This window comes from Manis javanica, chromosome 15 (assembly GCF_040802235.1).
Source record: "Manis javanica isolate MJ-LG chromosome 15, MJ_LKY, whole genome shotgun sequence".
In the NCBI taxonomy this organism is placed as follows: domain Eukaryota; kingdom Metazoa; phylum Chordata; class Mammalia; order Pholidota; family Manidae; genus Manis; species Manis javanica.
Genome location: NC_133170.1, coordinates 33,505,382 through 33,532,788, shown reverse-complemented (window position 1 = coordinate 33,532,788; position 27,407 = coordinate 33,505,382). Strand labels below are relative to the sequence as shown.

Genomic DNA, 27,407 nt, shown 5'->3' with positions numbered 1-27,407 from the left:
TCTTAATTTTTTAAATATCAACTTAGCTGGACAAAAGCAGCAGAGAATGCCTCATGTAAATGGGGGGACGAGGTTCTAAGCCTCGCCTCAGTTGGCCCCCACCTCCTCACCTGTTGACTCTTTATGACTGTGCCTGTCTTAGGTTGTTCCTCCCATGAGGAATCTTACTTGTCTCTGGCTAACCAGCCATCTCCTGGGGCCACACAGGGAAAGAACGTGTGGAAAAAGGAGGCATTAGGAGTAGACTGATGTTTGTTTTCATACTCTCACTCTTATGTCCAGCCTTAATCATAGAAATCAGAAAATACAAAGATTTATTTCATGGACTTTCATGAGTAACAATGCAAACAAAGAACAATCATTTTTTAGACATCACTTCCAGGAAAGTAGCATAAGCATGCACTGGCTTCAACACACTGGTGACTATATGACGCATCCAGGCTATCAAGACTGGAAAGCAAATACACAAAAGAAACAGGCTTACAGTTACTGGCTATATCCAGTGAAACTAAGAAAACCATTTAGGTAATTCAGGCATTTGAGAAAACTTATCAATAATGTGATGAATATTGTCTCTTTGATTGTGAATAGTTTGAGAAAAGTCAGACAAATTAAAACAACACATGCCTGGAAACTGTTCACATCCCATATGTTCTTTTAACAATAGATAGTCTATAGTAGCGCAGTCTTGAAGTACTGCAACTCGTACTTCTCTCAGTTCTTGGTTGAGTTCAGATAAAACAGAAGCAGTCAGATTTGTTGTTTTACTGTATGCACAGGCCATCTTGGATATTTCATTCTGCATTCTTACAACAAGTCCTGGAACTGGTAAGATGAATGCAGCAGCGACAGCTACAGCAACAGGATCTAACAACTTCAAGTTGTCATCGCAATCAGGTGACAGGGCTTGAGAAATATGTCTGTGCTTATATCCAGGATGGTCTATAAGAGCAGGAAGAATACGTCCTACTCCACAAACACTTTGATAATGTGAAGAAAAGGCTTGATATGTTTTGTTATTGCATAAAAATACCTAGCCATTTGGAAGTCTATATCCAAAAGGCCATTTTACACGAATAGTAGAATTACAGTAAGAAGGAATATGAGTGCAATTAATGCATATACATTCAGAAACTGTAGTAGTACTGACAGAACTTTAGGAGAGTGAGTAATGTTTATTCCTGAAATATTAGTGAAAACAGAAAAAGGGAGTCTTATACCTATTAAATTCTTCTTTAATAATCTACTAATAGAGGAATCTCCTGCTACACAAAAAGATGACTTGTTCAGTCCTTGACTTGCAAGTTGTAGCCACATATTAGGTGAAGAAAATTCCTGCTCTGGAGAGAGTGATATGTCTGAGTAGACATACAGCCTAAAAGTAATCTTACAGAATTAGCTGGTAAAGGACCAAAAATTCCTGTACTAAGTAATTGAACTTCTTGTGATGGGTGTAAATGTACAGATTGAGAAGAGGCAAGATCTACAGCAGCACTTCCTTTAGTTGCAGCTTGTAAATCATGCCATGTTCTTTTACTTGGAGAGGATGCCTCTGTATTATTTTCTAGGGCCTCAGAGGCTGGCCCGATTGGAGGTTTAAAGGCTGAGATTCATTGACAGGATTACCATCTTTATCAAATTTTGAAAGACATTCATTAGACCAATGTCTCTCTTTTTTACATTTTGGGCAAACAGACGGCAGTTTATCTTTAAAATTTGACTCTTCTGTTCTATTCTGCAATCGGCAGTCTTTTTTCATATGCCGTTGTCTGCTACAACCAAAACACTTTAAATTTCCTGCATTTTTCCTTGACTTTCCTTTCACAGCAGTTGCTAGTAAATTAGCTTGATATGTAGGAGAGCCTATATCAGCACAGGCTTTGATATAATCTTCCATCCTAGCTCCTGTGGCTTTTAAAGGTCTAAGAACTCTCTGACACTCTGTATTTGCATTATCATAGGCTAGCATCTGTAACAACAGATCTCTCAATTCTGGATGTGCTACTGTCTTTCTCAAATTATCTTGCAGTCTCACAACAAAGTCAACATAGAACTCATTAAGCCCTTGTTTAAATTTACTAAATGGCAAGACAGGCTTTCCAGCTGCTTGTATTTTCTCTCAGGCTTTTAAGCAACACAAACGTACTTGTGTTACTGCTATGTCTTCATATCTAACTTGTCTCTCTGTCTGCAGCCAGTCTCCTTGTCCTGCTAGTTGTTCAGCAGTTATAAGAATTGGAGGATTGGCATGCTGATTTCTCAAAGCTTGTGCTTTTGCTTCTTCATACCACCAGGTTTTAAATTGTAAAAACTCAGAAGAGTCCAAACAAGTACGAGCCAACAAATCTCAATCATGAGGTATCATCCTTTCCTGTTCTGCTAACCCCCTCAAGAGACCCACAACATAAGGAGAATTAGTACCATAGGAAGAAATAGCCTGTTTAAAATCTTTTAACGTCTTGTAAGGAATAGGTGTATAAAGTGCTTTGACTCCTCCTTGTGGAAAATCAGGATCCTCACTTGGCCCAAAAGGAGTTAAACTAACTGGTGCTATTAAGGGTGTCAGATAAGCATCTATATCTCCTTCCCTCTGAGCTTTACGTATTCCTGCCGCGAAGGAAGGCAGACGTTGCAGGAACAGAGACTGGGGATTTTTTATGATTAGAGGAGCGAACAGAACTCTCATCATCGGTCTCTGAAGAAGAGGAAGAGGAGGATGAAGAGGAGTTAGGTAGATGTGGGGATGGAGATCGCCTACTTGATTTTTCCACATCATCTAAGAGCTCTCTCGCACTCTTGTGTGTCTGACTTAGTTTCAGACAGTGGGGGAGTTTGCAAAGGCTGCAAGGCGAGAGTGATCCAACAGGCACAGGGATGACATTTCCCTGCCTGTGAGCCTTTTTAAAATCTCTTAAAACATTATCCCAATCAGCTTGTTTAAGTGTCCCTTGTGGTGGTAGCTAATAACAATATTTTTTAATATACTTATAGAGTTGGGCAAAATCTTTTTTAGAAGTTTTCATTCTTGATGTTTTTAGGAGGGCACGGAGTAATTTTAAATAATCCTCCGGTTTAGTTGCTTTAGTTTCTGTTTGGCCCATTTTAGTGTCCCTGATGTCTCGATCCTGTTCCCTACGTACGCTTTCCCGGGAATCTTACCGGATCGACGATCTTCGGAGCTTCCCTGCCTTAGAATTGCAAGTGCCGCCGAGCGGAGGTTCTCTGCCTTTAGTTTTGACCATCTTTCAGGTCCCTGTTCGGGCGCCACTTGTCGGGTCCCTTCCCTGTCTCTGACCAGCAGATGAGGGAAGAGACGCGATTGTTCGTCGAAGATCTTAAGGACCAGCCAGGGGACTCAAGGCGTGACAGCGCAAGAGTGGTGCCGAGAAGGCATCTCTCATATTTATTGATAAAATGGTTCTTAACAACAATATTGGGGTTTCCATGCACAATCATTAATTAAGTTCAACTCTCAACAGTTTCACTTTCTGAAGGATAACGAACAAATCCTCATGGTGAACGAACACAGAAACTCTTTCTGTCTTAGCTACTGTTTCTGTCTTGACTACAATCATGAACCATAAACAAACCATCAAGACAAAAGTGCTTATACATATGATTTTCATACTTTATATATAAATTCCATATAATTCCCACAGCCCAGCCCATCTTAGGGCCCATTTTCTCTGGCACAGCAAGGGCAGGGCACTGACCAGATGCTGACCCCTCCCCAGCCAGGGGGAGGGTGACCATCCCCAGCTGTGTAGCGCCAGGCCCCTGGGCGAGTGGAAGGATGCACACCCTCCCCGCCCCCTGAGAGATGCGGGCATGGAGTGAGGCATTGGAGGCAGGGTGCTTCCTCCAACTCCCTGGGCAGCTTCTCCAGACCTGGTGTCGCTGCTCCCTCCCTTCCAGATATGGAGGGCAGGGGTGGGGCGCCACCGGGTCAGCGGCTGTGGCCTCCCAGTCTCCCTGCTCTGCTTTCGGAGAAATAAGGCCTCTGCAGGAGGGAGGGGGACCCTGGGCCTGGAAAGGTCTGTGGGGGTGTCCCTGCAGTCGGGGCCCGCCTGGAAACGCATCATGTGTCACCCCAGACATTACTTCCCGTCTGATGACTGGTATGCCCCGGGGCTCGCAGCCCCAGGCACAGCTCAGGGTCAAGCCTTTTCCTTCACAGGAGGGTTTAGCCTGCTTTCCCTCAGGCAGAGGGCCTGGAACCAGCATCCAGCCCAAACCTGCAAGGAGCATACTTACCTAGGAGAGCAGACTATCGGATCTGAACCCTGGGCCTGCATCCCGCACCCGGGCTTTGTGTCTTTCTTGTAGTGGACTTGGGTGCCGTGTAGAATAGGCAGTGACAGGATGACTGCCTTGCTGCTGAAGATAACTCCTTCCTATTCTTTCCCCTCCCCCTACTCTCTCACCTGCTTACCCCACTCCGGATTCTTGATGCTATTTGTGGGTGTCTGGCGCCCCCTGCTGTAGAAGGGGAGTGATGCAGGACCAATGGCCCCAGCATCTGTCGAAGGAAGAAAATGCAGGTACACAGAAGTACCCTATCTGCCCCACCAACCACCTACCCTGGCTCCCCAGCAGCCATCCAAAACTTGCCTCAAGAGCAGGTCCCACATGAAAAGCTCAGTGCTTTATAAAGCTGCATTTGTGGGCATTAGCCCATTTAGCTGGCCCCTGCCTTTATAGCAGTCAGGTGTAAGCTAACATAAGAGACAAATTCCAGAGGAAGTCAGAGAAAGCTCCAGAAGCGGCCTTATGAACGTGGCCCCACTTGTACCCCTGTGTGTTTTGCTGCCAGTTCCCCTCACCCAGGGAGAACCCAGCCGCCTCTCACACAGAGCACCTTATGGACACAGCCATAGCTCTTGGAAGCAGCACGGGCCTGCGCCTGCCCCCACCAGCTCCATCACATTCCTGGGGAAGGAAGAAATGCTGGTGGCTAGGCCCCTCGGGCCACACTTAACGGGAGGCAGACCATTGCTCAGGGCAAAGACTCACCCCCTCTCCTCTGTTGCTTGGAAGATGAGGATAGGGCCTGCGTTCTTCTCTGTGGCTTATCTTCTTCGGTCCTAAGATAGGCTGTTTGGAGGCTTTGCTGTGGTTCAGCCTCACCCAGAAACTAAGCCCATGAGCCTGTGGAGACTGGCAGCTCCAGCCAGGGAGTCACGAGGGGCCACCACCCCTCACTCAGTGCAGCGTGGTGCCCATGCCACACCCGCTGGCCTTACTGGTGCTGTTTGCCCATATTACGTCCTCTGTTGCTTGAAAATTAAGAGGGTGTGTTATAATAATGAAGCCAAAGCCAGATTGTGCAGGTAAGCCACTGAGAGTCCTTTGGTTCCGTGACACCTTCTCTTGCTGCCCAGAAAGTCTTGCTCCCTCCTATAGTGTCACCTCCCCTAAGTTGCTGGTTGTCCTTTTATTTTAACCTAACTGGATGGCATGGTCCAAGCACTGATTGCAGGGGGTGCATAGGGCAGGGGTTGTGTGCAGATTCCTTGGGCTCTAAAACAAGAATAATTGCTGTGAGTTCTCATTTAGCTGAGAAGCCAGGCCTTGTGTTCAGAGGGCCTCGGCAGGGCACCAGGTGGGGTCTTAAGGAAAAGGGCTTTGACCTCAGAAGCAACAGGGTGGTGTCTCCCTGCCCATGAGCTCGCAGAGCTTCCAGGGTCACAGGCTAGAGCCCACCCCCGCTCCAGCCGGTGCCCCCACTTACTGCACTGTCTCCCCAGCTGCACCCCTGCTGTGCAACAGCATACAGCATGAAGCCTAGTGTGCAGGGGGATTTCTTCTAGCTGCAAAAGATAAAACTAAAGTACCAGCAAAGTACATTTCTATCCGGTTCATAAGAGTGACACAGCCACATCCCACCTCTGTCTTGTCACTTGGCTTAAATCTCAAAGGAGAAATACTTACCTGGCAGGGGAAATACGATGATCATGAAGGCGGTTTTCCCAGGGCGAGGCTTATCCACTGTACTCCGGATGTGCTGACTCCTGCGATTTCCCCAAGTATGGGAAATCGGCTGTATCATTTCTGGTAGTGGGGGACTGCGTTCACGCTTTCCCCTGTAAAATAAAAAAAAATATCAAAGGAGAAGCTGTCAGCAAGGCAGGTGGTGGAAAGCACTGGGTTGTGCGACCAACAGAAGGTGCATGAATGGTGGTCCTCGGGTTGCACACTGTGCTGGCAGCTGCCAAACACTCATGACCTTGAAAGGATGGCAGTTGGAACCTACACTTTTCTCCTGATTTGGCATTCAGGCCCCTCAAATGCAGTTAAGATGAGATGCACACAGAAAGGAAGTTCTCTCTGCGTGGGACTTGGGATCAATGACTCTCTTGAGTGACATTCACAGTATATCTGAAGTTTGAAGTGACCAAGTCGGGTTAAATAGGAGGTGCACATGCGCACGTGTGTGTGTGTGCGCGTGCGCGTGCGTGTGTGCGCGCGCATGTTTGTGTTTGTGTCATCACAGTTTTTGCCTCTTTCTGATTCAAACTAATCTTGGCAAATTGGGTAATTTTCCTTGTTTCCTTTCCTGTGGTGTTTCATTCCCCCATCACTGTTCATGCCCTCCTTCCTTCCTCCCCACCGTCTCTCCCTTCCTCATCTCCTCCCCCCTTGCCCTGGTACACTAGCTGGGAGCCAGAGGCTACAGCAGATCATAAATCCAGCCAATCCCCTGGAGATCCAGGCTGACGTGCACTGGACGCACATCCGTGAGAAAGAGGAGGAAGAGCCGACCGCACCCACCTCTGAGTCCTCTGCTTCTAGAGGTAACTGGCCTCACGAGCCAGGGCCCCCTCAGGGCACTTCTGTCCCCGCTTCCCTCTCGTTGCTGGAGGGACTTTTCTGTTAGGGTCAAAGCCGTCAGCTTGATGAAGAGTAAGAACCAGCAGAGCATCTCACCTCCCGGTGTTGATAGGGACCTCTGCCCTCCACTTCCATCTGAGGATATGTAAAGTTCTCTGTGGGTTAAGGGCTACGGGCTCTTTCTCCACTGGTGCAAAGCAGTAAAATGAGCTTGATCTTGGGACCCAAGCCGTTGCCTTCTTCCCCCACATAACTAGGCAGCGGTGCTCTCTCTCCAAATGGCAGAGCACTGTGGTGCTTCCTCTTGGTGTGCGTCTGGGTGTGAATGCACACAGGCAGGAAGAGAGTAAGGGGAGTGTACTTTGAACTGAAGTTTTAAGAAGAGATTTATAGCAAGAAAGCCTCTACAGCAGCAGTTAGTGTTCGTATAGCTAATATCCAGCTGTAAGTTTTAGGTGAGGTGATCTGTGCTCCACTGTAGGATGAAGATGAACCTTATTCTGGCTTCTTTCAGGAGCTGCAAGCAACAAAAGAACAAATGGAGACTTTGGAGGCATGTGGCAGTTGCCCCCATTCTGTGCCCTCCAGCCTCCCTGCACCCATCTCCCAGGCCAGACCCTCGGTGTCATCCACCTCCACCTCTCACTCACTGATTTTCATGTTTCCATTCAGTGCCTTTTGGGACCACCTATCCTGCAAGGCTCTGAGAACACGAGGGGTGGCCCTGCCTTCGCCAAACTCAGCCTTCAGTGGAGACGTGTGATCGTCTCTGGCCCCAAACCCTCACCTGCAGGCCAGACCTATTAACCACTTTTGCAGCAGTAGGCGTTCGCAGCAGCTCCGCAGGAGCTGAGGTGCAGGATGGGGCTGGCCCTGCAGCCCTGAGCCGACACTGTCCTCCCAGTTCTCTCGCTTCTCGTCCTGAGTGTCTGTCACGCAGGCTTGCAACGGGACTGTCAGCCCCCTCGGTGCCACCAGGCTCTGGCTTACGACATCTCGGTGCTCTCCTGTTTGGGGCCTTAGGGATGACCTCAGCTCTCTGCCGTCCTGTGTAACCGTATTTATCATCTATTTTGAATTCAGTGCCTGAACTTCCCTCCGTACGCCACGCAGCAGTGCAGGCCTGGCTGGAGACGGTCGCCCGAGGTAGACTGGTGATGTTTGCTCTCTCCCACTCACCGTAACCACTCTCTCTCGCAGCTCTGCTGGCACCTTAACACACTGGTCCTGCCGCTGCTGCATGCCCAGGGCGGAGGGTGGGGGACACGCACGCCTCACTGTAGTGGCCTGTCCTGCATGGACCAGACACAGACCCCACACCCTTCAGGGACGATCTGGAGCAAAAACAGGAGTGAAGACAGGACAGACAGACTTCTTTTACTAGTAAAGTTGGGTAAAGGCCCAGTTGCAGTTGGGTATGCAAGTAGAGGAGTCATTTCATAACCCACAAACCTACCAAAGTATCAGAGGAGACAGTTGGTAGGCAGGGGCCCTTTAGGAAAACTTACTAGGGAAGAGGGGCAGCAGAGGACTAGGGATGTCATTCAGCTGTAGGGGACAGCAGGAGATGAGCAGGTGGGGTGTCAGGGGGGCCTGCAGAGGCACAGCTGCTTCTCTAGTTAGGCAGAGAGAGTGAGAAACAGCTGTGCCTCCTAAGCTTTTCTGGAGAAGTGTTTCCCCACAGGGGAGAGGGCCTTTGGGGTGGGACAGCTCTTCCTGTTGTCAGTCCTGCAGCCTCCCCCCACCCTGTTCATCAGGCCAAGCAAACGTGCCTTTGCACAGTGTCAAACACACTTCGAGGACAGCAGTACCCACGGTCATGAGCCGCTGTCCTAGGGTCACTTCTGGGGTGGACAGGATTGGCGCTCATGGATCTTCCCACCAGCCACTCCCCAGTGCAGCCCGTTCCCACGTGGCAGCAGGCACAATGTGTGCAAGCATAGCCAGAGGCCCTTCACGCAGGGCCAGAGGGAGCGCCCGGCCTCTGGCCATTGGTCGCCTTCCTAGCCAGTGTGTATCCCCAGGATGATGGGATGAGGGTGAGGTGTCAGGATTTCTCAGCTGCAGCTGATGAACAGGACTCCTGGCTTCCATAGGGTGTGGCAGCTGCTAGCACCCTGCACTCCACCTTAACCTGGACTGAACCCCACCACTCCAGCCCTCTGGCTGTGTGTCAGCGTCTACTGCTACACCGGTGCTCCTCACTTGTTTGTTCTTGATACATGTTGCAGTTGTTCTGTTCAAGGGCTCCCAAGGAGGCTACTTACCTCCCAACTCCACAGCAGACACTTAATAGAAACTAGGAGAACCACATGTGGGCTGGGGGACCGCCTGGCCTTGGGCTGATCCGTGTGGTGTACCCCAAGTAGTGCCAGAGTAGGGAGCCTTGTGTCCGGGGTTCCTCGTGCCTGCTCCCAGCACACATGCCCGCAGAGTGTAAGGTCACTGTCTCGGTGCAGGCGCAGGCACTCTCGGGCATGTGTATGAGGCAGAGGGGCCCAGGTCCTGTTCCCCCAGGTTGGGGTGACTACCCGAGGAGAAGAGTTCTTGGGGAAGAGAGGCATCTGCCTGCCTTCTCAGAAGCAGTGTAGTACAGAGGACTCAAGCGGGAGGACATACAGACTTCTGTTCATGCCTCCAAGTCCCACTCCCTGGTTTGTCACACAGACCTGTGGGGATAATGGAGTAGTTTTTCCCCCAGTATTTTTCCCAGCAAATGCCATCATTGTAGGAAAGCATCATGGCATGGCCAGCTGCATGGCTGCTCTGGTATCTCAAAAGAGGGAATGTGCCATGAACTGTTTGCCAGCCTAGAACCTGTCCTAGGTCTCACAGCTTCCCCTGGTCACCTGCACTCTCCAGCTCATTCCAAACCTATTTCACAGACTCTCCAAAACTAGTCATGAGCCTCCACCTTCTTTTTAGTGAGTACACGAAAGAGGTGATAAGACATAGATAGCTTAAGGAATTATTTTTTAAAAACAAGAACATGTAACTACCACCTAGGTCTAGAGCTCATAGGTAACCATATCCACGCCCGCAGGGGAGCCCCGCCCTTGGTTTCCCTTACCCTCTGACCAGTGGCCTTCCCAGGCTTCTGCCATCCTCACTCCACACAGCCTGAGGTCCCGGAGTGGCGTACAGTGGGGGCAGAGGGCACAGGGCACAGGCTCGGAGGGTCCACGCATTCTGTTTCTGCTCAGAACTCCATCCAGTGTGCTCAGCCAGCTACTCTGCTGCCCACCCTGCTGCGGACTCTGCTCCTCATGTATGTGCAGATCAAAGTGCAGCCCCTCTTCCTGACTCCCCTTACAAATGCTCTGAAGGGCCATGCCTAGCACCCCAGAGGTGCAACCCTCAGCACCCCTGATGGTACCGGTGGTCTCGGGGGACAGTGTTTCCCAGCATCCTTAAAGCAGTGCTCCTGGCTTTCCTAACTGCTTTTTCCTATACAGAGCTGCTAGTGTGAGCTCTGAATGTGCCCAGGCAAGGAGCAGGTGTGAGCGAGTGTGTGTGTGGCTGCCCCTCAGCAGGGTGGAGCTCGTAAGTGCTGCCCGTCTTGAGTCCAGAAAAGTACCCCCCTTTATGCTTTAACAAGTGTTTCTCTAAATTACCCCAAGCAGAGCTGTGGCCTCCACCAGCAGGATGGGGGGGTGCAGTACCCTTAGGGTCTTGCTGGTCACTCACCCATCAATGTCACCTGCGCACAAGACTGTGACCACTAGATGGAGGGGTGTGGCCACGAACCTCAGCTATCTGGGCCGCAGTCCTCTCCCTGAAAAAGGAGTTAGAGATGGTCTCTGGTTGTGTGATGGTGAGGATTATGTGACCAGCACGGGAAGTGGCCAGCACCCCGCCAGCAGAGGAGCCTGACGCTGCCCCATGCAGCTGCTAGAAGGGCTAGCCACCCCACCTGCCCTTCTCAAGGAGGCTCCTGCTGCAGCCTCTGCAGGAAGAGGAAGGGGGACCAGGCCTTCAGCTGCTCCTCCCCTTCACCTTGGCCCTGCTGGAGTTGAGAAAAGCTGGTCTCCCCAGCACCCTCACTGCTTGTGGAGGGCTCCCCAACTCTGACTGGCCTCTGTGGAGTCCAAGTCCAGGCCCTTCAGAAGCTATCAGCCCTCCCACTGTCTTCACAGAGCGTCTGCGGGAGAACCGCCACCACCTCCCGCAGAGGCGCGCTCTCTGCTCACCTGCCTCCTTTTCTTCCTCTGAATGTTTCTGCTTCACAGTCCCATTTGACGAGAGTGACTTGGAGGAAGATGTGGACTCGGAGCCAGCAGAGAGAGAAGGAGAAGCAGCAGAGAATGGGGACACAGGGGACACTGGTGCTGAGCTAGATGATGGTATGGGAGACCCCAGAGCCTCCCTGCCTACCGTGGTGACGTCCCTGCATCCCTCTGGGCAACAGGGCCACAGTGATTTGAACTCAGGAAAGATACAAAGATTAAAGCAAAAGCGAGGGGTTGGGAGGAGGCAGCACCAGGCCTCCTGGTTCACTCTGTTGTGTGTATTGCGGCCCTTCACCCGCAAGCCACTCTCTGACACATCTGCATTTCCTCAGCTGTAGTTGGGAAACAGATGTGGGGCCTTTGCTGGGCCTTTCATCCAGTGTATGCCTTCTGAAAGCGAGGTACAGGGAGGTGGGATTTTAAGAATTGTAGTCTGGTTGGTTGGGGAAAAGGGACAGGGACTAGCCTGGGAGAAATGAGGGTAGTCCAGGCAAGATTTCAAGGGCTTATCGACGTCAGCTGTGGTGTTTGGATACAGGGCCAGGAGGCGCTCCTGGGAAAGAGACGCAGACGGGGTGGGTCCTTGAAGCAAGGCCTGCTCTCTGCAGATGCCAGCCATGTTTCTTCCTGCTGTGGAAGTATCACCATCTATACTTAAAAGGGAAACAGCTCTGTGTTGCAGAGGATAATGTGCCGTTGGCCGAGTCTCAAGCTCAGTGGGGACCAGTGGGCAGGGCTGGCCCAGACCCCTAGGTGATTGAGCTGCAGTTAGTGAACCAGTGGGCTGTTCTCTGAGAAAGGCGGGAGGATGGAGATGGAGGGTGGCCCCACTCAAGCCCTGGTTCTCACTCCCCCGCCAGATCGGCACTGGTCGGACCCTGAAGCAGAGCTGCACGTGTGGCCCCAGGAGCTGGGGAAAGCGGAGCTAGAGCTGAAGATTCCAGAACACAAGAAGGAGCACTGCCCTGCCACTCCTGGGCACCAGCAAAGGGGTAAGTGCATCATGGGGGACGCACTAATGGTCTTCCTGCAGAGAGCCATGCGAGGGCTCTGGCCATGGGAGCAGAGCCAGCACCGCCTGGGCCTTCCCTGCCCCTCTGCTTGGGCTGCACAAGCTTGACCAGCGGCCCCTTGCCCAGTGCTGTTTGCAACTGTGAAGGCCAGAGGGTACATCTCACAGCTTTGGGCACAGCTCACACCACGAAAAGCCAGCCTGCTACCACAAGCAGAGGGGATCTGGCACCGGGCAGGTGGGGGCCATGCGCACTGCTCTGCTGTCTGGCAGCCTCTGTGGAGCCAGCTGGGAGGGCAGTGGGCTGGGAGGGGCTGTTTCCTCCTGTGGATCCTGTATCTGTTCTTCTCAGGTCCCTCCCACACGTCCAGCCTCAACCGGCCCCCAGAGGAGCAAGGCCTCAGTCCTATGGCAGAGGTAAGAGTGTGGGGCTCACTGTGGGCAGGACTGAGGGTACACATTTCCTCTTCATCTTTGGACCTGGGTGTGAACCCATTTTGTGCTGAGTGGGGCTGTGGCAAACAGGAGTGGCCTTGGGGTCAAGCTCCGCCCTCCCCCAGGGACAGAGCCTTCGGGGTAGCATGGCCCTAACCCTGCTCTGCCCCAACCTGAGTCCCCCTCCACATGCCACACCAGCTTAAAAATAAATTTATTTTTACGCTAAGACAATAATATTTGTGGAATCATTGGTTTGATATGACAAATATATTTTTATTAATGTTATATTAAAATGAGTGTATGATTTAAATTTTTAAATATACAGATTACCAGTGGGATATGACCACACATTGGAGAATGCTATATAAACAGATGGGAGCTGTGTGTTCTGTAGAACACGCTCTGTTGGGATTATCCAGAGGACAGATCGGGGTGGGAGCCCAGAACTTAAGACCTGGGTCTACTTGATTTGGTCTTTGGGATTCTGAGAAGCAAGGTGAATTGGTGATTTAGCTTGTGAAAGGGGAGCGCTTTACTGAGACACGGGGCTATGCAGGAATCCATGTATGTCTGAGCTCCCAGAAAGGAGAGTTTGTAATACACACACTAATAAATTAGTACACAGGCCATAATAAAGTTTCTTACTGATTTATTACATGGCCTCATGTTCATACATCAGAGGTCTCAGAGCTCATGGGGTTGAAAGCTAGATTCATCAGTGTCCTTTGTCTAGTGTTCATTTCAGTGTACAAAGAACATAGTTTGAGATGAACTGAACCCTGAAGCTGAGTCTGCTCAACTAGTTTTTCTAAAAACTGAACAGAGCAGAAAGTGGGAAAGGCTCTCCTGGAGCCGCTTGAATAATAGCATAAAGGACTGCAAGTGGTTTATTTCCACAAGCACGCCCCTTAAGGAGAGAGTACCCCAGGGGTCTTTACAGACCATTCAAACCCTGTCTTCTAAGCAGCTTGTCCTCCTTTTCTGTAGGGGCCGAGAATCTCACTCTCCTCTGTTGGTACCAAAGTGACATCGCACGAGTTGCACCTTTCCCCTGAGCCTTTGCTCCCCACAGCAAAGCCCGAAGCAGAGGTGCCTGCCACCCAGAGAGCAGTGCACTCTCCAGTCCGATCACAGCCTCTGGCTCTGCCCGAGGCCAGGGCACCTACCTCCCGACCTGGTTCCCACTGCCTGTCCCCCTTGGCCACCCCTGCCCCTCCCACCCAGCTCCCCATTTGCTCTCAGCCTCAGCCTTCCTCTGAGGCCACCATCCTGTCCCCAACTAAGTCCCCCGTATGCTTCCAGCCTATTCCAGCCAAAACCTCCACCCCAGTGGCCTCCCTCCCCTTGAAGCAAGGGGATGCTAAGGACAGATTGGGTAGCCCTCTTGCTGTGGATGAGGCCCAGAAACGGACTGACCTGGTGGCGGAGTTCTGGATGAAGAGCGCCGAGATCCGCCGCAGCCTTGGTCTCACGCCCGTGGATCACAGCAAGGGCCCCGAGCACAGCTTCCCCTCACCCGCCTTTAAGCCAATACCCCTAAAATCTTGTCCAGTGGAGCAGCCGGCCTGGGGTGACGGGCTCCACCTTTTAAAACCTCCGCCTGCACCTAAGAGGCTGGGCCTGCCCAGAGCAGGTGCAGAGCAGGTCCCCCTGCCCACACCCAAGTCCCCGTCCGGCAGGGAGCTGGAAAGCGCCCAAGAGCGGGGAGAGCTGTCTAGCAGCTCCGGGCTGGGCCTCCGGGGCAGCTCCTCCAACACGAAGACCTTGGGCAGCCAGAGCCTCAACACCTCGGACTCGGCCATGCTCACCCCGCCGGCGAGCCCGCCGCCGCCGCCGCCCGCCGGCGAGGAGCCCGCCACCCTCGGGAGGAGGCCGCACCAGCCGGGCGAGCGTGCGGGGCTCCTGCCGGCGCCGTGGGTCCGCGCGCGGGAGCCGGCCCGGCAACCCCGGGAGGAGGTGCGGAAGTCGTTCGCGGAGAGCGTGGACGAGATCCCTTTCGCCGACGACGTGGAGGACACGTACGAGGACCGCACGGAGGACTCGAGCCCGCAGGACTTCTTCACGCCCCCGTCCAGCTGGCCCGCCGCGGACGCAGGCGCGCGGCCAGCCCAGGAGCGGCGCTGCCGCGGGCTGCCCGCGGTCTCCGCCGAGGCCCGGCAGCTGGCGGAGGAGCGCATGCGCGCCAGGGAGAGGTCGGTGCGCAGCCGGGCGCTGCGGGACGCGCTGGCCGAGCAGCTGAGCAGAATGAGGGCGCCGGGGGGCGCCCCCCGCGAGGCCGCCGCGATGCCCACCTCGGGCAGAGCGCCGGGCCCTGAGGAGCCCGTTCAGGGGCGCGAGGCCGCCGGCGAGGAGGGCCTCTCCCCTCCGTCGGACTCGGGGGGTCCGGAAGGGTCTGTCGCCTCGTCCGACGGCTCCAGCGGGAAGAGCCAGAAGAGGTCGTCGCTCTTCTCCCCGCGCAGAAACAAGAAGGAGAAGTCCCAGGGGGAGGGCCGGCCCGCAGAGCGGCCCAACCCCAGCCTCCTCGAGGACACAGCCGCCAAGCCCAAGTCCCTGTGGAGGTCGGTGTTCTCCGGCTACAGGAGGGACAAGAAGAGGAAGGGCGACAAGTCCTGCTGCGGCCCCCCTTACAGCGGGGCCGCCGGGGACTCCGGCGCGCCCAGGACGCCAGCCGTCACGAGGGCAGGTACGGCACCCCGAGGGACCCTGCAGGGCGCCCTCCAGCCCTCCACGCGGCTCCCGCAGGGCTCACCAGCAGCCTTGGTGCGCTCATAGAGCGCTTTCTGCTAGATATAATAATCCCCAAACTAGCCCAGCTGGGTGGGGAAACGGGAGGTTTGCCCACTTCCTGAAGCCGCTTTACCCAGAGGAGGGCTGCTTCCGAGCAGGTGGAGTTCAGTGCGCGGGAGCTGCCCGGGCACCGCCATCAGTGCCGGCCCTGCCCTGCCTGGATGGGTGCAAGCCCAGTGTGGGAGAAGAAACGGGGAGGAAATACACCTGTACCCACTGCCCCACGGTGTGCGCTGCTGCTCACCGCCGTGCTGCCCCTCCCTCCCCCACAGAGCTGCAGCTCCGGCGCCAGCTGAGCTTCTCCGAGGACTCCGACCTCTCCAGTGACGACGTCCTTGAGAGGTCCTCCCAGAAGTCCAAGCGCGAGGTACATGGGCCCAGTCAGGATTGGGCTTCGGAGGGGTCCATGGCCGTGTTTGGGACTGGCCTTTGGTGAAGTGGAGGAAAAGGAAAGCCAGGTGGAAGTGAGTGCCCTCCTCTGCCATCCTGGCATATCCACAGCAGGATTGCACACTGAATCCCCAGACAGCCAAGGAGGACACACGGGAGCCTTCCCTACTCAGCTCCTGTGCGGAGGACAAGCGTCCCAAGCTCAGACGCACTGTGTCTTAGCAAGTCGTCCGTTTGTTCCCTAGTCCTCAGCAATCCACAAGGGGCCGCATCCACCAGCACCTGGCAAGGGAGCAGGCCCTCCTGCATCCCAGGCTCCTGGGGAGGCTGGACACTGAGGACTGCCCTCTCACGTTTTCTGCTTTGTCCATGTGTGGATTAGATAGGATGTTTGCTGTCAAACTGGCCCAGGAATGGGTCTGGGCTCTGTGCTAGACAGAGCATTATGGTCTGGCGTGGCTCCTCTCTCTGCCCCAGGCTTAGGAGGCAGTGTGGCAACTCAGCTCTCTGGAGAAGTGAGCCCTCACTATGGTGGGCTCCTTTGTCACTGGCCCCTCCAGGGTATCTGTTTGATCTTTAGATTTTCAAAGGCACCGGTAGCTTTGTCTAGATACAGTGCAGTTGACAGAGGGAGCAGATTAGAGAACATTCTAACAGGCCATCTTTGTCACAGAGACTATGGCAGGGTGGGGACTGCAAAGGCCTGGGCAGCACACAGTGGGGATGAAGCCCCCCCATTTCCATCATGGTCCTGCCCGGGGCCCACAGCTCCCTTTCCCTGGACCATTGCTCGCCCTCTGCGCAAGGCTTCCCAGGGCCTGCACATGTCTGCCTTCCCCGCTGACTTCCAGGGAGGGCCACACAGGCCTGCGCCCCCAGGACGATGTCTGCAGGGTGTTTCCTGTCCCTCCTCCCAGCTCCTCTTTTAATGACATGGCGAACTGGAGGCAGCCAGCCTTTTAGTTCTCTTCCACTGATCTGTCTGTCTCCTTTGGCCCGCTATTGATCTGTCCACTCACCTAGAAGGACACCTAGACAGCACGGTGTCAAGGCTGGGGTGCTGTGCTCTCGCACGGCCGGAGTCATTGGCCTCCTGTTGAGTACTTCCCAGGCAGGACATTGGCACTGAGCTGAGAACTGCCTCTGGATAAGCATGCAGGTCCCTAAACATGTCCCAGCACTAAGGACTGGCACTGCCTGGGGTCCTGAGGGTCCATGAGGGAAAAGAATATGTCCCAGGTTCCCTTGGCCTTGGTGCAAGGGCAAAGCTCCATGTATTTTCAAGAATGGAAGCTAGAGCAGAACAGCCATGAAGGACCCTTTGGAACAGCTAAGGAAATGAGAGTGTGCCAGTATAGTGTGCACAGATTGGCATATTATCACATCAGTGCTAAGCTAGCCGGAAGCTTTTAAGGGACTGTAGTCATATAGGAAAATGTCTCTGTTCTTAGGAAGTACATGCTAAAATTCTCTGGGGTGAAGGATTGTGATGCCCTACAGATGACTCAGAAAAAGAAATCATATATAAAGATACACATCAGTGCAGCAAAATGGTGACATGTAGCAAATGTAGGTGAAGATGCTCATTATCTTTGTCTTTGAATGTTTCTGTGGGTTTGAAATTGAATTTTCAGAGCAGGGGGGCACCTAAAGTGAGCAGGGAGCTGCTTGCTGACCCCCAACCTCAGCAACTGGCCTGCTGGGCAGCTTATTTTTGGGAAACAGCTACTCCTGCATCCCTGAGTCAGGCATCTGTGAAACAAGTGCCCCAGTTTTGTTCCATTAAAAAAAAACTAAAATAACATTTTTATTTACAAGTGTTTATATAGAAAAATTAAGATACTACAGATTTTGAAAAATCACCTATACTCCTACCAGCAAGAGGGGACTCACATTACCTCTTTTCTTTGCTTCACTCTGACTTTAAATACATCTAAGCTGCTGCTTTTGCTCACTGGGCCTCAGTGGGCAGCGCGGTGCTATGCCACCCACTGTCCTGGCACAGACGGGCCCCTGCCCCTTGCAGCCTAGACAGGACAGGTGGTGAGTGCCATTCCTCAGGCTGTACATAACCAGTCCCTGCAGAGTTCACTCACTGCTTGGGGAAATTGTCCTTTGTCTTTTTTTAACTGACTTGCTCTGATAATGAGATTTTTCCTCTCCAGTTTGTGGGAGAGGTGAGTTAGTCTGAGACAGGACCATGTGCTCAAAGGTAAATGTAGCTACTAGGAAGTAAACTCCTTCTCTGGGCCACTGTGCTTTGAAAGGTGGCCCTCCACACTCCCGCCCCCCCACCACCTCCTCCGTCACTCCCTGACAGTCTCGTAGCTATAACATGGCAGGTGACAAGGCCAGAAGAGCAAATGTAACTACCTGAGCTCCCAGCAGCACTGCTCAAAGGTTAGTGGAGTGAGAAGAGGCTACAGTCACTGCATGGAGTATTTTTTATGAATACCAGTTACTTAAGCTATTTTAGTCCCGTTCACTGTGTATGGTGAAGAAATGGCCCCACCCTATCCAGGATTGCTGGGTGGCCTGCTAGGACCCCACCTGGCCCTGCTTAGGATCCCTGCCGGGAGGTGCCTTTAGTGGGTGATGTTGGTTTGGACACTCGGTGTCTCTGTGTCTGTGTCTCTGGCAGCAGGAATTTCCCTCCTCCTGTCCCCCATCCCATTACCCTGCGGCATTCAGCTGAAATAGTCTAAATTTCCACAAGCAAATAGCTACTAAAGGATAAAGAGCATCTGTAGCCATATATTTAAACAGGGAGAAAGAAAAGAGAAGATTTGGGGCACAGTGGGGAAGAAGCTGTTTTCTTGGTAGAAAAGTGAGCCCAGGCCTTATTCAAACCAGACTCATTGAGGGGCTGCTGCTAGGCCCTTATACCCTGGTCCCTCCCTGCACAGTCCTGTGTGACATTGTGGAAGATAATTGTGTGTTTCTGTCTTGTCTGTTTGTTTTAAACTTCTTACTGACTTTGTTCTATTTCTGTATTCTATATTTAATTTTTTGATCATTATTACTATTGTGTTTTGTTTTCCGTTGCCATCCCCTTAAAAGTCGATTTATGTACCACATGCCTTGGCATTCAGGAGATCATATTCATCAAAGGTAGTGTCTCATTCCCACTGGCTGGCCACTCTTGCATGCATGTTTGTGATTAACCACCTGGAGCAGCCCCACCTGGGCCTCCAGCCACCTCCTCACTAACTGTTCATATGTGCATGGAGCCATAGCAACATGTCAGAAAGAGGAGGGTGAGATCCCTACTCCTCAATGGCTGGAGCACATGTAGTAATCTCGCTCCAGGTACCCGTGGGAGCCGGGCCTGCCCTGTGGGTCTGGGCACTGCAGGAATGGGGTGCTCGCATGCCCTCAGCTCTGTGAGCTGCAATGAGAAATGTTCAGGGCACCAAAACAGCACTGCCAGTTCAAAGGACCACCTGCTTAGTTGGCCTCTGCATGACTGGAGCTATTAGAGTGAAGAGGAATCTGAGTCAAGTTTGCAAGTCTCCTTATAAGTTTGTCAACATCCCCTCCTCTTACTGTTTTGGAGCCAATAAGGAAGGTGTTATGAATAGAGGCGACCCCTAGCGTTTGCCTCTCAGTGGTTGTCCAGTATGATTCAAGGCCTTAGATACTTCCTGGACCCTTAAGGCCACATGTGCCACCAGGGTCACACTGGGTTTGCCCAGTCTCCTACTCGGGTCTTGATGGCACTGCTCAGTCAGTCCTGCCAGCCTCCCTCCCTCCCTCCCAGCAGCTGCCCACACAGACCGCTGTCAGTCCAGAGTCCCCTCTGAGTTCCTTCCTCAACTATATTAGATGCGGATTAATTTAGACTTAAAATAGAAGCATCCCTCTTTTCTCTACTTCAGATGTTACTTCTTAAAAATACCTTTTAAATATCACTCATCTGAAGAAAGTGGCTTTTGATACCAAACAAGAAAATAAAAGGATCATGATTTTTCTTTTTCCTTTCCTTGTAAGCCTCGTAGAAGCAGGAGGAGGCTTGGGGAAGCACTGTGCCATATTTTAATCCCCTTAAAGTAGTAAAAAGAGCAGATATCCTCACAAGAAACAGGTGATCTCATTGACAAAGAAGCATATGTCCCCACTCAGCCTCTTGTCCCTGTCACAGTGGGGGCATATCTCCCTTGTAGACCCCAGGTGGACCTATGCGACTGCAGGAGAGACAGGTGCTCACAAAACGTCTGGCTGAGCTGCAGCCAGGAATCTGCACATACTCCATGCCCCCCCATCTAACCTGCGGGTACTCTGTGGAAAGATTGTTCTGTGCAGGGGACAGTGCCCTCTCTGCCCCTGCCAGCCAGCACCCAAACCTCTCAGGCCTGTGTGCCCAGCACCCAAACCTCTCAGGCCTGTGCTCTCATTCTTTCTAGCCAAGAACATACACAGAGGAAGAACTGAACGCCAAGCTGACTCGGCGTGTGCAGAAGGCTGCTTGGAGACAGGCCAAGCAAGAGGAGCTGAAACGACTGCACCGAGCCCAGGTAAAGCGACAACTCAGCACGGGAAGGGGCACTACTGTCCAACCTGCTGTCCTGCCCCCAGTGAGTGGGTGGAGAGGGAGAGCAGAGGCACACAGCTGTGCCCAGTCTCTGAGAGGACAGTCTCAGGTCTCACGCTTCTGGCTTGATACAACTACAGAGGCCTCATTTTTGTGGAGTTATTGGTAGGAAGGGAATTGCCAAGCTTTGTGCTTCCTAAATTCCTTGCTCTGGAATGATCACTGTAAAGTCAATGAGTGCCAGCTGTAGGAACTGTTGGCAAGAAACAGCCTACCTGTCAGCCTCTTAGAGGCCTAGGATTTAGAGAACAGAGATATTAGGCCCTGTCTTCAGGCCTCACAGATTTTGGGCGAGAAGAAAAAAATAATTTCCTTATACAAAGTATTAAAAGACATCTAAATACAATACACTTTTTTAAATGAAATTACATGTTTTTAATGAAAAAACAGTATACTAATCAAAAGCTGTACAATGAGAAATAGTAACAGCAAATCCAAACACCAGTGAAGCTGCTCCTCTGAATCCTGTTTCAGCAAGTTTTGCAAACCTCCAATCTCTCAGACCTGTTCTTGTGCATGAGCTGTGGCCACATGCTCTGCAGTGATTGGACCCCTGGATTTCATTTCATTTTCTGTGTGACATGTCCATAGATATATGTCCTTAACTGCTGCTTTGGGGCTGAATATCCTTCTGAGTGGAAGTGGCATTGTTAGTCCCCATGTAGCACGCAGAAGCTCCTCACTGCTGTTTCGAGCACATCCTGGTGTCGCTCCTTCTAGACTTCCTAGAGATGGGATTTCCTTCTGCTCTCCAAGAGCCCCTGCCAGTACTGGGCAGACCCCCTGTCAGCAAGGCCCTGGGGGGCCGTACTCCTACCCTTCCCCTGGGGCCCACATCCTCAGCCTCTCCTGGGAGGGCAGCTTGCTGCAGGGACATGCTCCTGGGGCTATGGGGCTGACCCCAGATGCGCCCGTGTCTGCGCAGTTCACGGGGCCCTGAGGACCCGATGGAGGTGTCTCCACACCACACATGGGGCATGATACTCGTTGCTGGAGCCTTTATGACCTTTGACCTAATTTTTTTTTCTCCCTGTTAGCATTTGTGCAGTTTAGTTGTCCTCTTGAAAACTGGGAGAGAGGAAGCTGGGTGCTCACACTGTTCTGTCCTCTCTCAGATAATCCAACGGCAGCTGGAGCAGGTGGAGGAGAAGCAGAGGCAGCTGGAAGAGAGAGGGGTCGCTGTGGAGAAGGCACTCCGCGGCGAAGCAGGTACTGCCTGCGAGTCCTCTGTGAGGAGTCTGTTCCTAAAGGAAGGCCCCCCACCCCACAGCAGGCTAGCTTTCAGTTACTTCCTCTGAAATTCAGCATCTTCTCCAGCAGAGCTCTCTGGGTGCCTTCATCACTGAGATTTGAGGCTCCCTGTTAAGCAAAGGCAAAAGAAAGCACAACAGTTTGAGACAGCCCCAAAGCCCAGATGAGCTCTCCTCCCTGTCTGAGGGCTTGCCACCTACCCGTAGAGGGAATCCCAGGCCACTTCATCTACTGACAGCAAGCCCTGGGCCGCCTGCTCTCCTTCTACTCCTTCCCCTCCCCACCATTTTCTCTAGAAAATAACAGGAATGAGGGAGACCACCACAAGGAGCCATCACAGAACTGCATGGTGGGACCCCCGCCTGCTCCCCCCACCACCCCTGTGCTAGCCCTTGGTGCTCTGTCCCGCCCGAGCTGCCAAGCACAGAGGACACATCCCCTCCTGTACATGGAGCACACAGGTTGCCATGGCGAACCTAGGCTGTGTTCCTAGAGGCCCATCACTCCAGAGCAGGTGGACAGGCTAGGGGACTGTGGTGAGCCAGCGCAGAGTAGACACCAGCAAATGGCTGGAGATCCCTGCGCTTGGTGACTGCTAGGCCTGGGCAAGACCTCTGGGACGTAGTGCACATGCCCGCTGCCCAGCACCACTGGGCACAGAGGAAGCAAGGACGTACTTGAGCTGTCCCTGGTCTCAGGGGCCCAGGAAGCCCTGTTGGTTCAGGACCTTGAAACCACTGAGCCACTCCCACTGTGGCCCTACCCAGGCATGGAGTTGACTATGTCTGCTTTCTCAGGAGCCCACAGGCCTCAGTCCAGCCTCTGGATGGAGAAACCTCCATCCGTCTAAGGCGAGTACACAGGCTGGGGAGGAAGAGAGATAGTGTCCTAATTTTGAGGTAGCCCCTTCCTATTCTAGGGTGGCAGAGGGGCGGGTGGTTCAGCTCCTGGCTGGCAGACTGTCTGTGAATTGAAGAACCAATACAAGGCAGCCAGGAATGGCGAGCTGCTGCCACCCTATCCCACTGGAAAGCTGACTTCACAGTATGTGCCCATTGTCAAGACACATTCATGAGGTTCTGCAGGACAGATGCTATCATGGAGGGTATTGAAGTCAGGCAAAAAGTAAGTCTCCTTTCCAGGCCCTTCAAGGCCTAGAAATTGCAGCTTAACAGTTGACTTAGTGATGACCTTCAGGAGAAGAGGTGGGTTGAGGGGGCAAGAGATGAGGATGTGAACGCCTTGGTTTTGTGCCATCTGAGGCTGACTTACTGCTTGAAGCCTGGGTCACTGAAAGGCAGAAACTTGAACCACTGAGCAGCCAATAAGCCTGGGATGTGTGACTTCAAGGCAGGCGCCAGTCCTGTGTCCTGTGTCAAGGAGTAGAGATAGGGGAGTCACCTGAAAGGGCCCTGGACTTCCAAGTGAAGGGTGCCCCCAAGCCGCTTGGTTTTGCCCCATGCCCTGCACACTGTGACTTGGCCTCCTCAGTTAATCCTGGAGGGAGCTGGCCTGAGCCCACCAGAGATGCCCAGCGCCCAGCAGAGGAGCCCACAGGGCGTGGTCTCATTGCCTTCTGTTCTTGCAGATAACCTCGGAGGGAGCCTGGGCCTATTAGCCTTCCTGCTCACCCTCCCCACAAATTACTTCTGCCAGGTGGGGAGTAAGGGGTGAGCTCCCAACCCAGAGCCAGAACAACTCACCAGGTGCATGCGTCTGCATCTCACAGTCAGCACAGGTCCTCAAGGAAGGCATTCTGCCCCCCACTCCCAGGTTCTGAGTTTCAGTGGGCCCCAGGGTTGATGGTTTCCATAAAACATCTGTATATCTGTCAGCTGCCATGCAGTTGGAGTCTATGACAGCACTTCTGTATTTCTATAACAGGCTATGTTCTTCAAGCTGCTGACTGCCAAGAGGTCAAAGAAAACGTACCATTGAGGACTAGCATAGGATTTTGCCAAAATTCCTCTTTCTGGTTGTTGAGGTACTTACCCTTTCTTAAACATATACAACCAGAATTTCTTCTAAGTCAGTGGTTTTCAAACTTGTTTTTTAGCAGCAGAATCTTTTTTAGAAACCAAATTATAAGTTCAAATTTAAAATCAAAACAAACTAAATATTCTAAAATGTTAATATACAAACTGAAAGTACAGGTTACAGGAGAAAACTGCAAATGGTCATGGGGCTCAGCACCCCAGTCACCTCTGGAGCACAGCATGGAGCACATCCTGATACACGGAGAACTTTGTTATGAATAGTAACAGTTTTTAATCACTTACCTGGAAATGACCTAGATGGGGCAGCTTAACATGGAAGGTCAAAATTGTTTTCATAGTCAAGCCCCTGACCCGACAGCAGTTTGTGTTCCTTACAGAGAAGAGATCTCATATGGCAGCTTTCAAACACACAGTAAACACAGGAATTAGGTGTGCTCCGGTGGATGCGTGTCGCTTGCCTGCAGGGCATGTGCAGGAGCTGCCCCAAGGGGCTGGCCTCCTGACGTCGCTGCACAGTTGTACCTGGGCACTGTACTCTCAGGCCAGAATTAAATCAGTGAGTGAAATTTCCTCTTCCATAACACGTTCACATCTCCATCCTGAGGGCCTCACAGAAGTGAGCTGACCTAGCCACACAAACGAATGTGCTGATGGTCATTTAAAATCAGCATATGAACAGATTGTGTCTTATGTAAGGGTTTAAAATGACTGAAAATACTTGTGAATCAGGTAGTAGGAGCCCCCTGGAGTACCACTTGAAGAACCCTAGATTTCAAAACACTTCGAAACCACTGTCCTAGTCCAAACTCTCATAAGCAAAACACCTCTATCCAAATGCTTACCTGTCCTGTTTTCAAAGACTGGCTTTGGTAGCTCCACAGGGAAATTTCCCCATGATGTGTTCGGGAAACTCTCAGGATATAGTAGCTCAGACCATTAGAAGATATTTCCAGACACATCATTTCCCTTTGCTCACCTTTTGTCATGAGACCTTTGTCAAAGCCAAGGTAGGAACATCTTTGAGACCACGTGTGCACGTGGCACTCCTTTCTCTCCTGTGCTGCATCCCATTCCTTGTGTTAGCCTGGTTAACTCCTGGCTGAGCCCTTAAGAAGACTCTCACTTGAGCATAATAGTCTGGAGTCTTCCAGCAATGCCAGTCAGCCCCTTTCTGGAGGATGGACAGCCTGCCCCCTGCATTCTGTCTCACTTGATGGGCTCAAGCTACCCTTGCGCTCTGAGGGGATCTGACTTAGCCAAGCCGCCCTTCTAGAGAAGAGATCTAATACAGACTGCCAACCTCTTGATCTCACAGCAAGGGTTAGGTTCAGAGGCCTCAAGCCTAGGGCAACACAGTGATTTCTGGTCTGGAGCACTTGGGGAGCCCTTTCTGTTTTTGGAAACTGATTCAAACTTACACCACTGGATCAGCCTTGAGCATGAATTGAAAGACCATTCCAGGATTCCACTCTACTTTCTGGTGTGTCTGTTCTGGAAGGAGGAACCCTCATGTGGAATAGAAGGTGGCCAGGATCAGCATTCAGATGGTGAGGTCTGGAGGAGAGGGGTAACAGATAGCAGCTGACTTGTGCTCTACATTTGTTTATGGTTCTGGGAGAACAAGGGCCGCTGGCCTGGGCCCAGGCCTTGGCATGCCCGGGTTCTGGATCTCAGGCAAGTGAAGCACATAACATCTTGCCAGATAGCACACCTCTTCTAAGGGCTTGGTGCCTGTGGCCAGCAGACCTCCAAGAGCCTTGAGCAGGTGGCCAGAGCTCATTTCCCACCTTTAAAGAGAAAGCTGGCTGAAGGTGGGGGTCTTACCTCAGAAGAAACAGGATCTCCTCAGACCTGTGGCAGCAAAAGTGGTTCTGCAAGGGGTCTGACAGACCCTCCAGAGGCCACATGTGAATTTCCCTCGCTGCCTTTAAACCTAAGGGATGGTGTTCTTGCAGAGCTTTTTAGAGTATTCATGTCTTACCTTTAGCTCTCCAGCCTGGGGTTTCTAATATTCAGGAACTAAGCCCTTGAATTTTTTTTTAACTTAGATAAGTCTGGTCCCAGCATGGTCAGGGTTCCCGACAAAGCCAAGGCCCATCCTAACTGATCAGCGGCGCAAAGAGAAATCACATTTGACTGGCAGTTAACTCTGTCACCTGTAGTTTTGTCACCCGCATCCCACCGCCAAGAAGTGCACAGCCACAGCATGTGTGCAATGCACTGACACAGACGCGTGCTTCCGGCTGCTGCTCTCGGCCCTCTCACTGAACCTCTGTGTGTTTCTTAGCTCTTTGCCTTGGATTGCTTTGGGTACGGGGGCAACAGGAGGTTGTCTGGTCCAGTAACTCTGTCTTCACCAATTCCTTGTTGTAGACTATTGGGGAGAGTCTTATTACAGTGACCTCGTCGACTTGCACCTGGGTGGTATGTATAGCAGCGTCTGTCGCTGACACTAACCCTGCTGGCACCCTTTCCCTACCCACGTTCCCAGCCCCTGCTCACAAACAGCAAGAGGAAATCAAGCTGATAACCAAATGGCTAAAGCACAGGCCCTTTTCCAGCTCATAAAGGAGCAGAGTGGCAGATACCCCCACTGCCCATACATACTCTAGGATGATTCAGGATTTTTGCTGCCTGGCATATTTTAATTTTTTGTAATAAAAGTTCACCTACCCCAACCCATCAGCCTTGCATCTGCATCCTGGTCCCTCTGACACTGTTTGGTATTTGACAGCAGCAACACACGTGTGCACACACACACACACTCCTGCACACACACTCACATGCACATGCATGCATTAAAACTCACTCCAACATGACCTCTGCCTACCCATTCCTCACAACTTGCAGGGGTCACACCCATCAGGAAGGTCACTGCCAACCACACTCAGGACACAGCATGTGAGGAACTCAGCCTCAGCCATTTAGGGCCCATGGGTCCCAAGGAAGATCCGGTGTGCAGGAAAGCCTCAGTGAGGCTGCCAGCCAGTCGCCAAACTTGAGGCCACGCCGACAGATGCCGACGGCAGTGGCCCTCCCTCCTTGCGGAGGCGGTAGTTCTCAAAGCAGGGTGTCCTGATCAGCAGCGCCGGCATCGTCTTCTGGTAGTTATTGGAAGTGCCCCTCCTCTAGCCCCACCCAGACCCTCTAGATAGAAGCTGTGGAGGTGAGGCCTGGTTATCTGTCTTGCCAGCCCTCCAGGTGATTCTCAAGCCCTCTAAAGCAGGAGAACCATCACCTGGAAGGAATTCACCGTCTTTGAAGTCTTGCTGTTTAGCCCATTTGTTAGTCTCAGTTCTAGACTCTGGGCGGCTTTTCTCCTGGAAGGCCACCGCCCTGTCAGCAGGAGTGCCACGCAGCCGCCCCGAGCTGACCAGCGACCCTCGGCCCCTTGGAAGCCCTGTGTCCTCGGCCAGGCAGCAGACGCTCTCACCTCCTCTCACATGCTCCTTGCCTAGAAGTGGTCTTAAAATGAGCTGGCAAAGATTATTCTCTTGTCTTTTTTTTACCGTAATCCCATCCTTTCCCAAGGGTCACTTCTTGGTCCATTCATTTAAAAACCAAAGAGGTAATTCTGGATTTCCACAGCGCCTGTTGTCAGGGAGTCTCTGCTGATGAGGAGGGGGGCTCTTGTCCTCTGGGCTGTGGCTGCTCTCTGCTCTCTGACCCCTGACCCCTGCAGCTCCCTCCAGAGCTTCCACATCCATCCACTGATGCTGTGAAAGGGCTGATGCTGACATTCCAGCTAACAAATCCTGTCCCATTTAACGTCCTTGACTCTTTCCCACCTCCTCTGACTCTCCCTGCTAATGTGTATGCCAATTCTAGATGAATCTCAGTATGTGAGTTTTTTAATTCAAAATCCCTTTGAAGGAACTGTC

General features: G+C 52.2%; 1 protein-coding gene, 1 long non-coding RNA gene and 1 other non-coding gene across 29 annotated transcripts in view; 2 read left to right on the top strand and 1 right to left on the bottom strand.

The window, feature by feature from the left end:
- Positions 1-27,407, top strand: part of MICAL3 (microtubule associated monooxygenase, calponin and LIM domain containing 3) — a 215,597-nt gene that overhangs the window by 168,806 nt on the left and 19,384 nt on the right. For 17 of the 27 annotated variants that reach the window (XR_012125419.1, XR_012125418.1, XM_073222424.1 and 14 more), the window contains 9 exons: positions 6,657-6,794; positions 7,915-7,977; positions 11,061-11,174; positions 11,921-12,052; positions 12,425-12,489; positions 13,498-15,193; positions 15,570-15,664; positions 20,091-20,201; positions 21,394-21,487. Coding sequence is in view for 24 of the 27 variants with exons in the window: in XM_073222424.1 (XP_073078525.1) it covers positions 6,657-6,794; positions 7,915-7,977; positions 11,061-11,174; positions 11,921-12,052; positions 12,425-12,489; positions 13,498-15,193; positions 15,570-15,664; positions 20,091-20,201; positions 21,394-21,487 (2,508 nt within the window). In the remaining 3 variants the exon portion in view is untranslated. Of the gene's footprint in view, positions 1-6,656; positions 6,795-7,914; positions 7,978-11,060; positions 11,175-11,920; positions 12,053-12,424; positions 12,490-13,497; positions 15,194-15,569; positions 15,665-20,090; positions 20,202-21,393; positions 21,488-23,413; positions 23,514-25,899; positions 25,951-27,407 lie in introns of all 27 variants that reach the window. The other 10 variants (XM_073222425.1, XM_073222450.1, XM_073222449.1 and 7 more) reach the window with 6 other exon arrangements.
- Positions 4,805-9,942, bottom strand: LOC140846395 (uncharacterized). The gene is made up of 3 exons (XR_012125423.1): positions 8,011-9,942; positions 6,772-7,348; positions 4,805-6,083 (listed from the first exon to the last, which is right to left on the bottom strand). It is a non-coding gene; the product is annotated as an uncharacterized lncRNA (long non-coding RNA).
- LOC118971782 (U1 spliceosomal RNA) lies at positions 5,924-6,086 on the top strand. Its single transcript, XR_005060437.2, has one exon. It is a non-coding gene; the product is annotated as a U1 spliceosomal RNA (small nuclear RNA).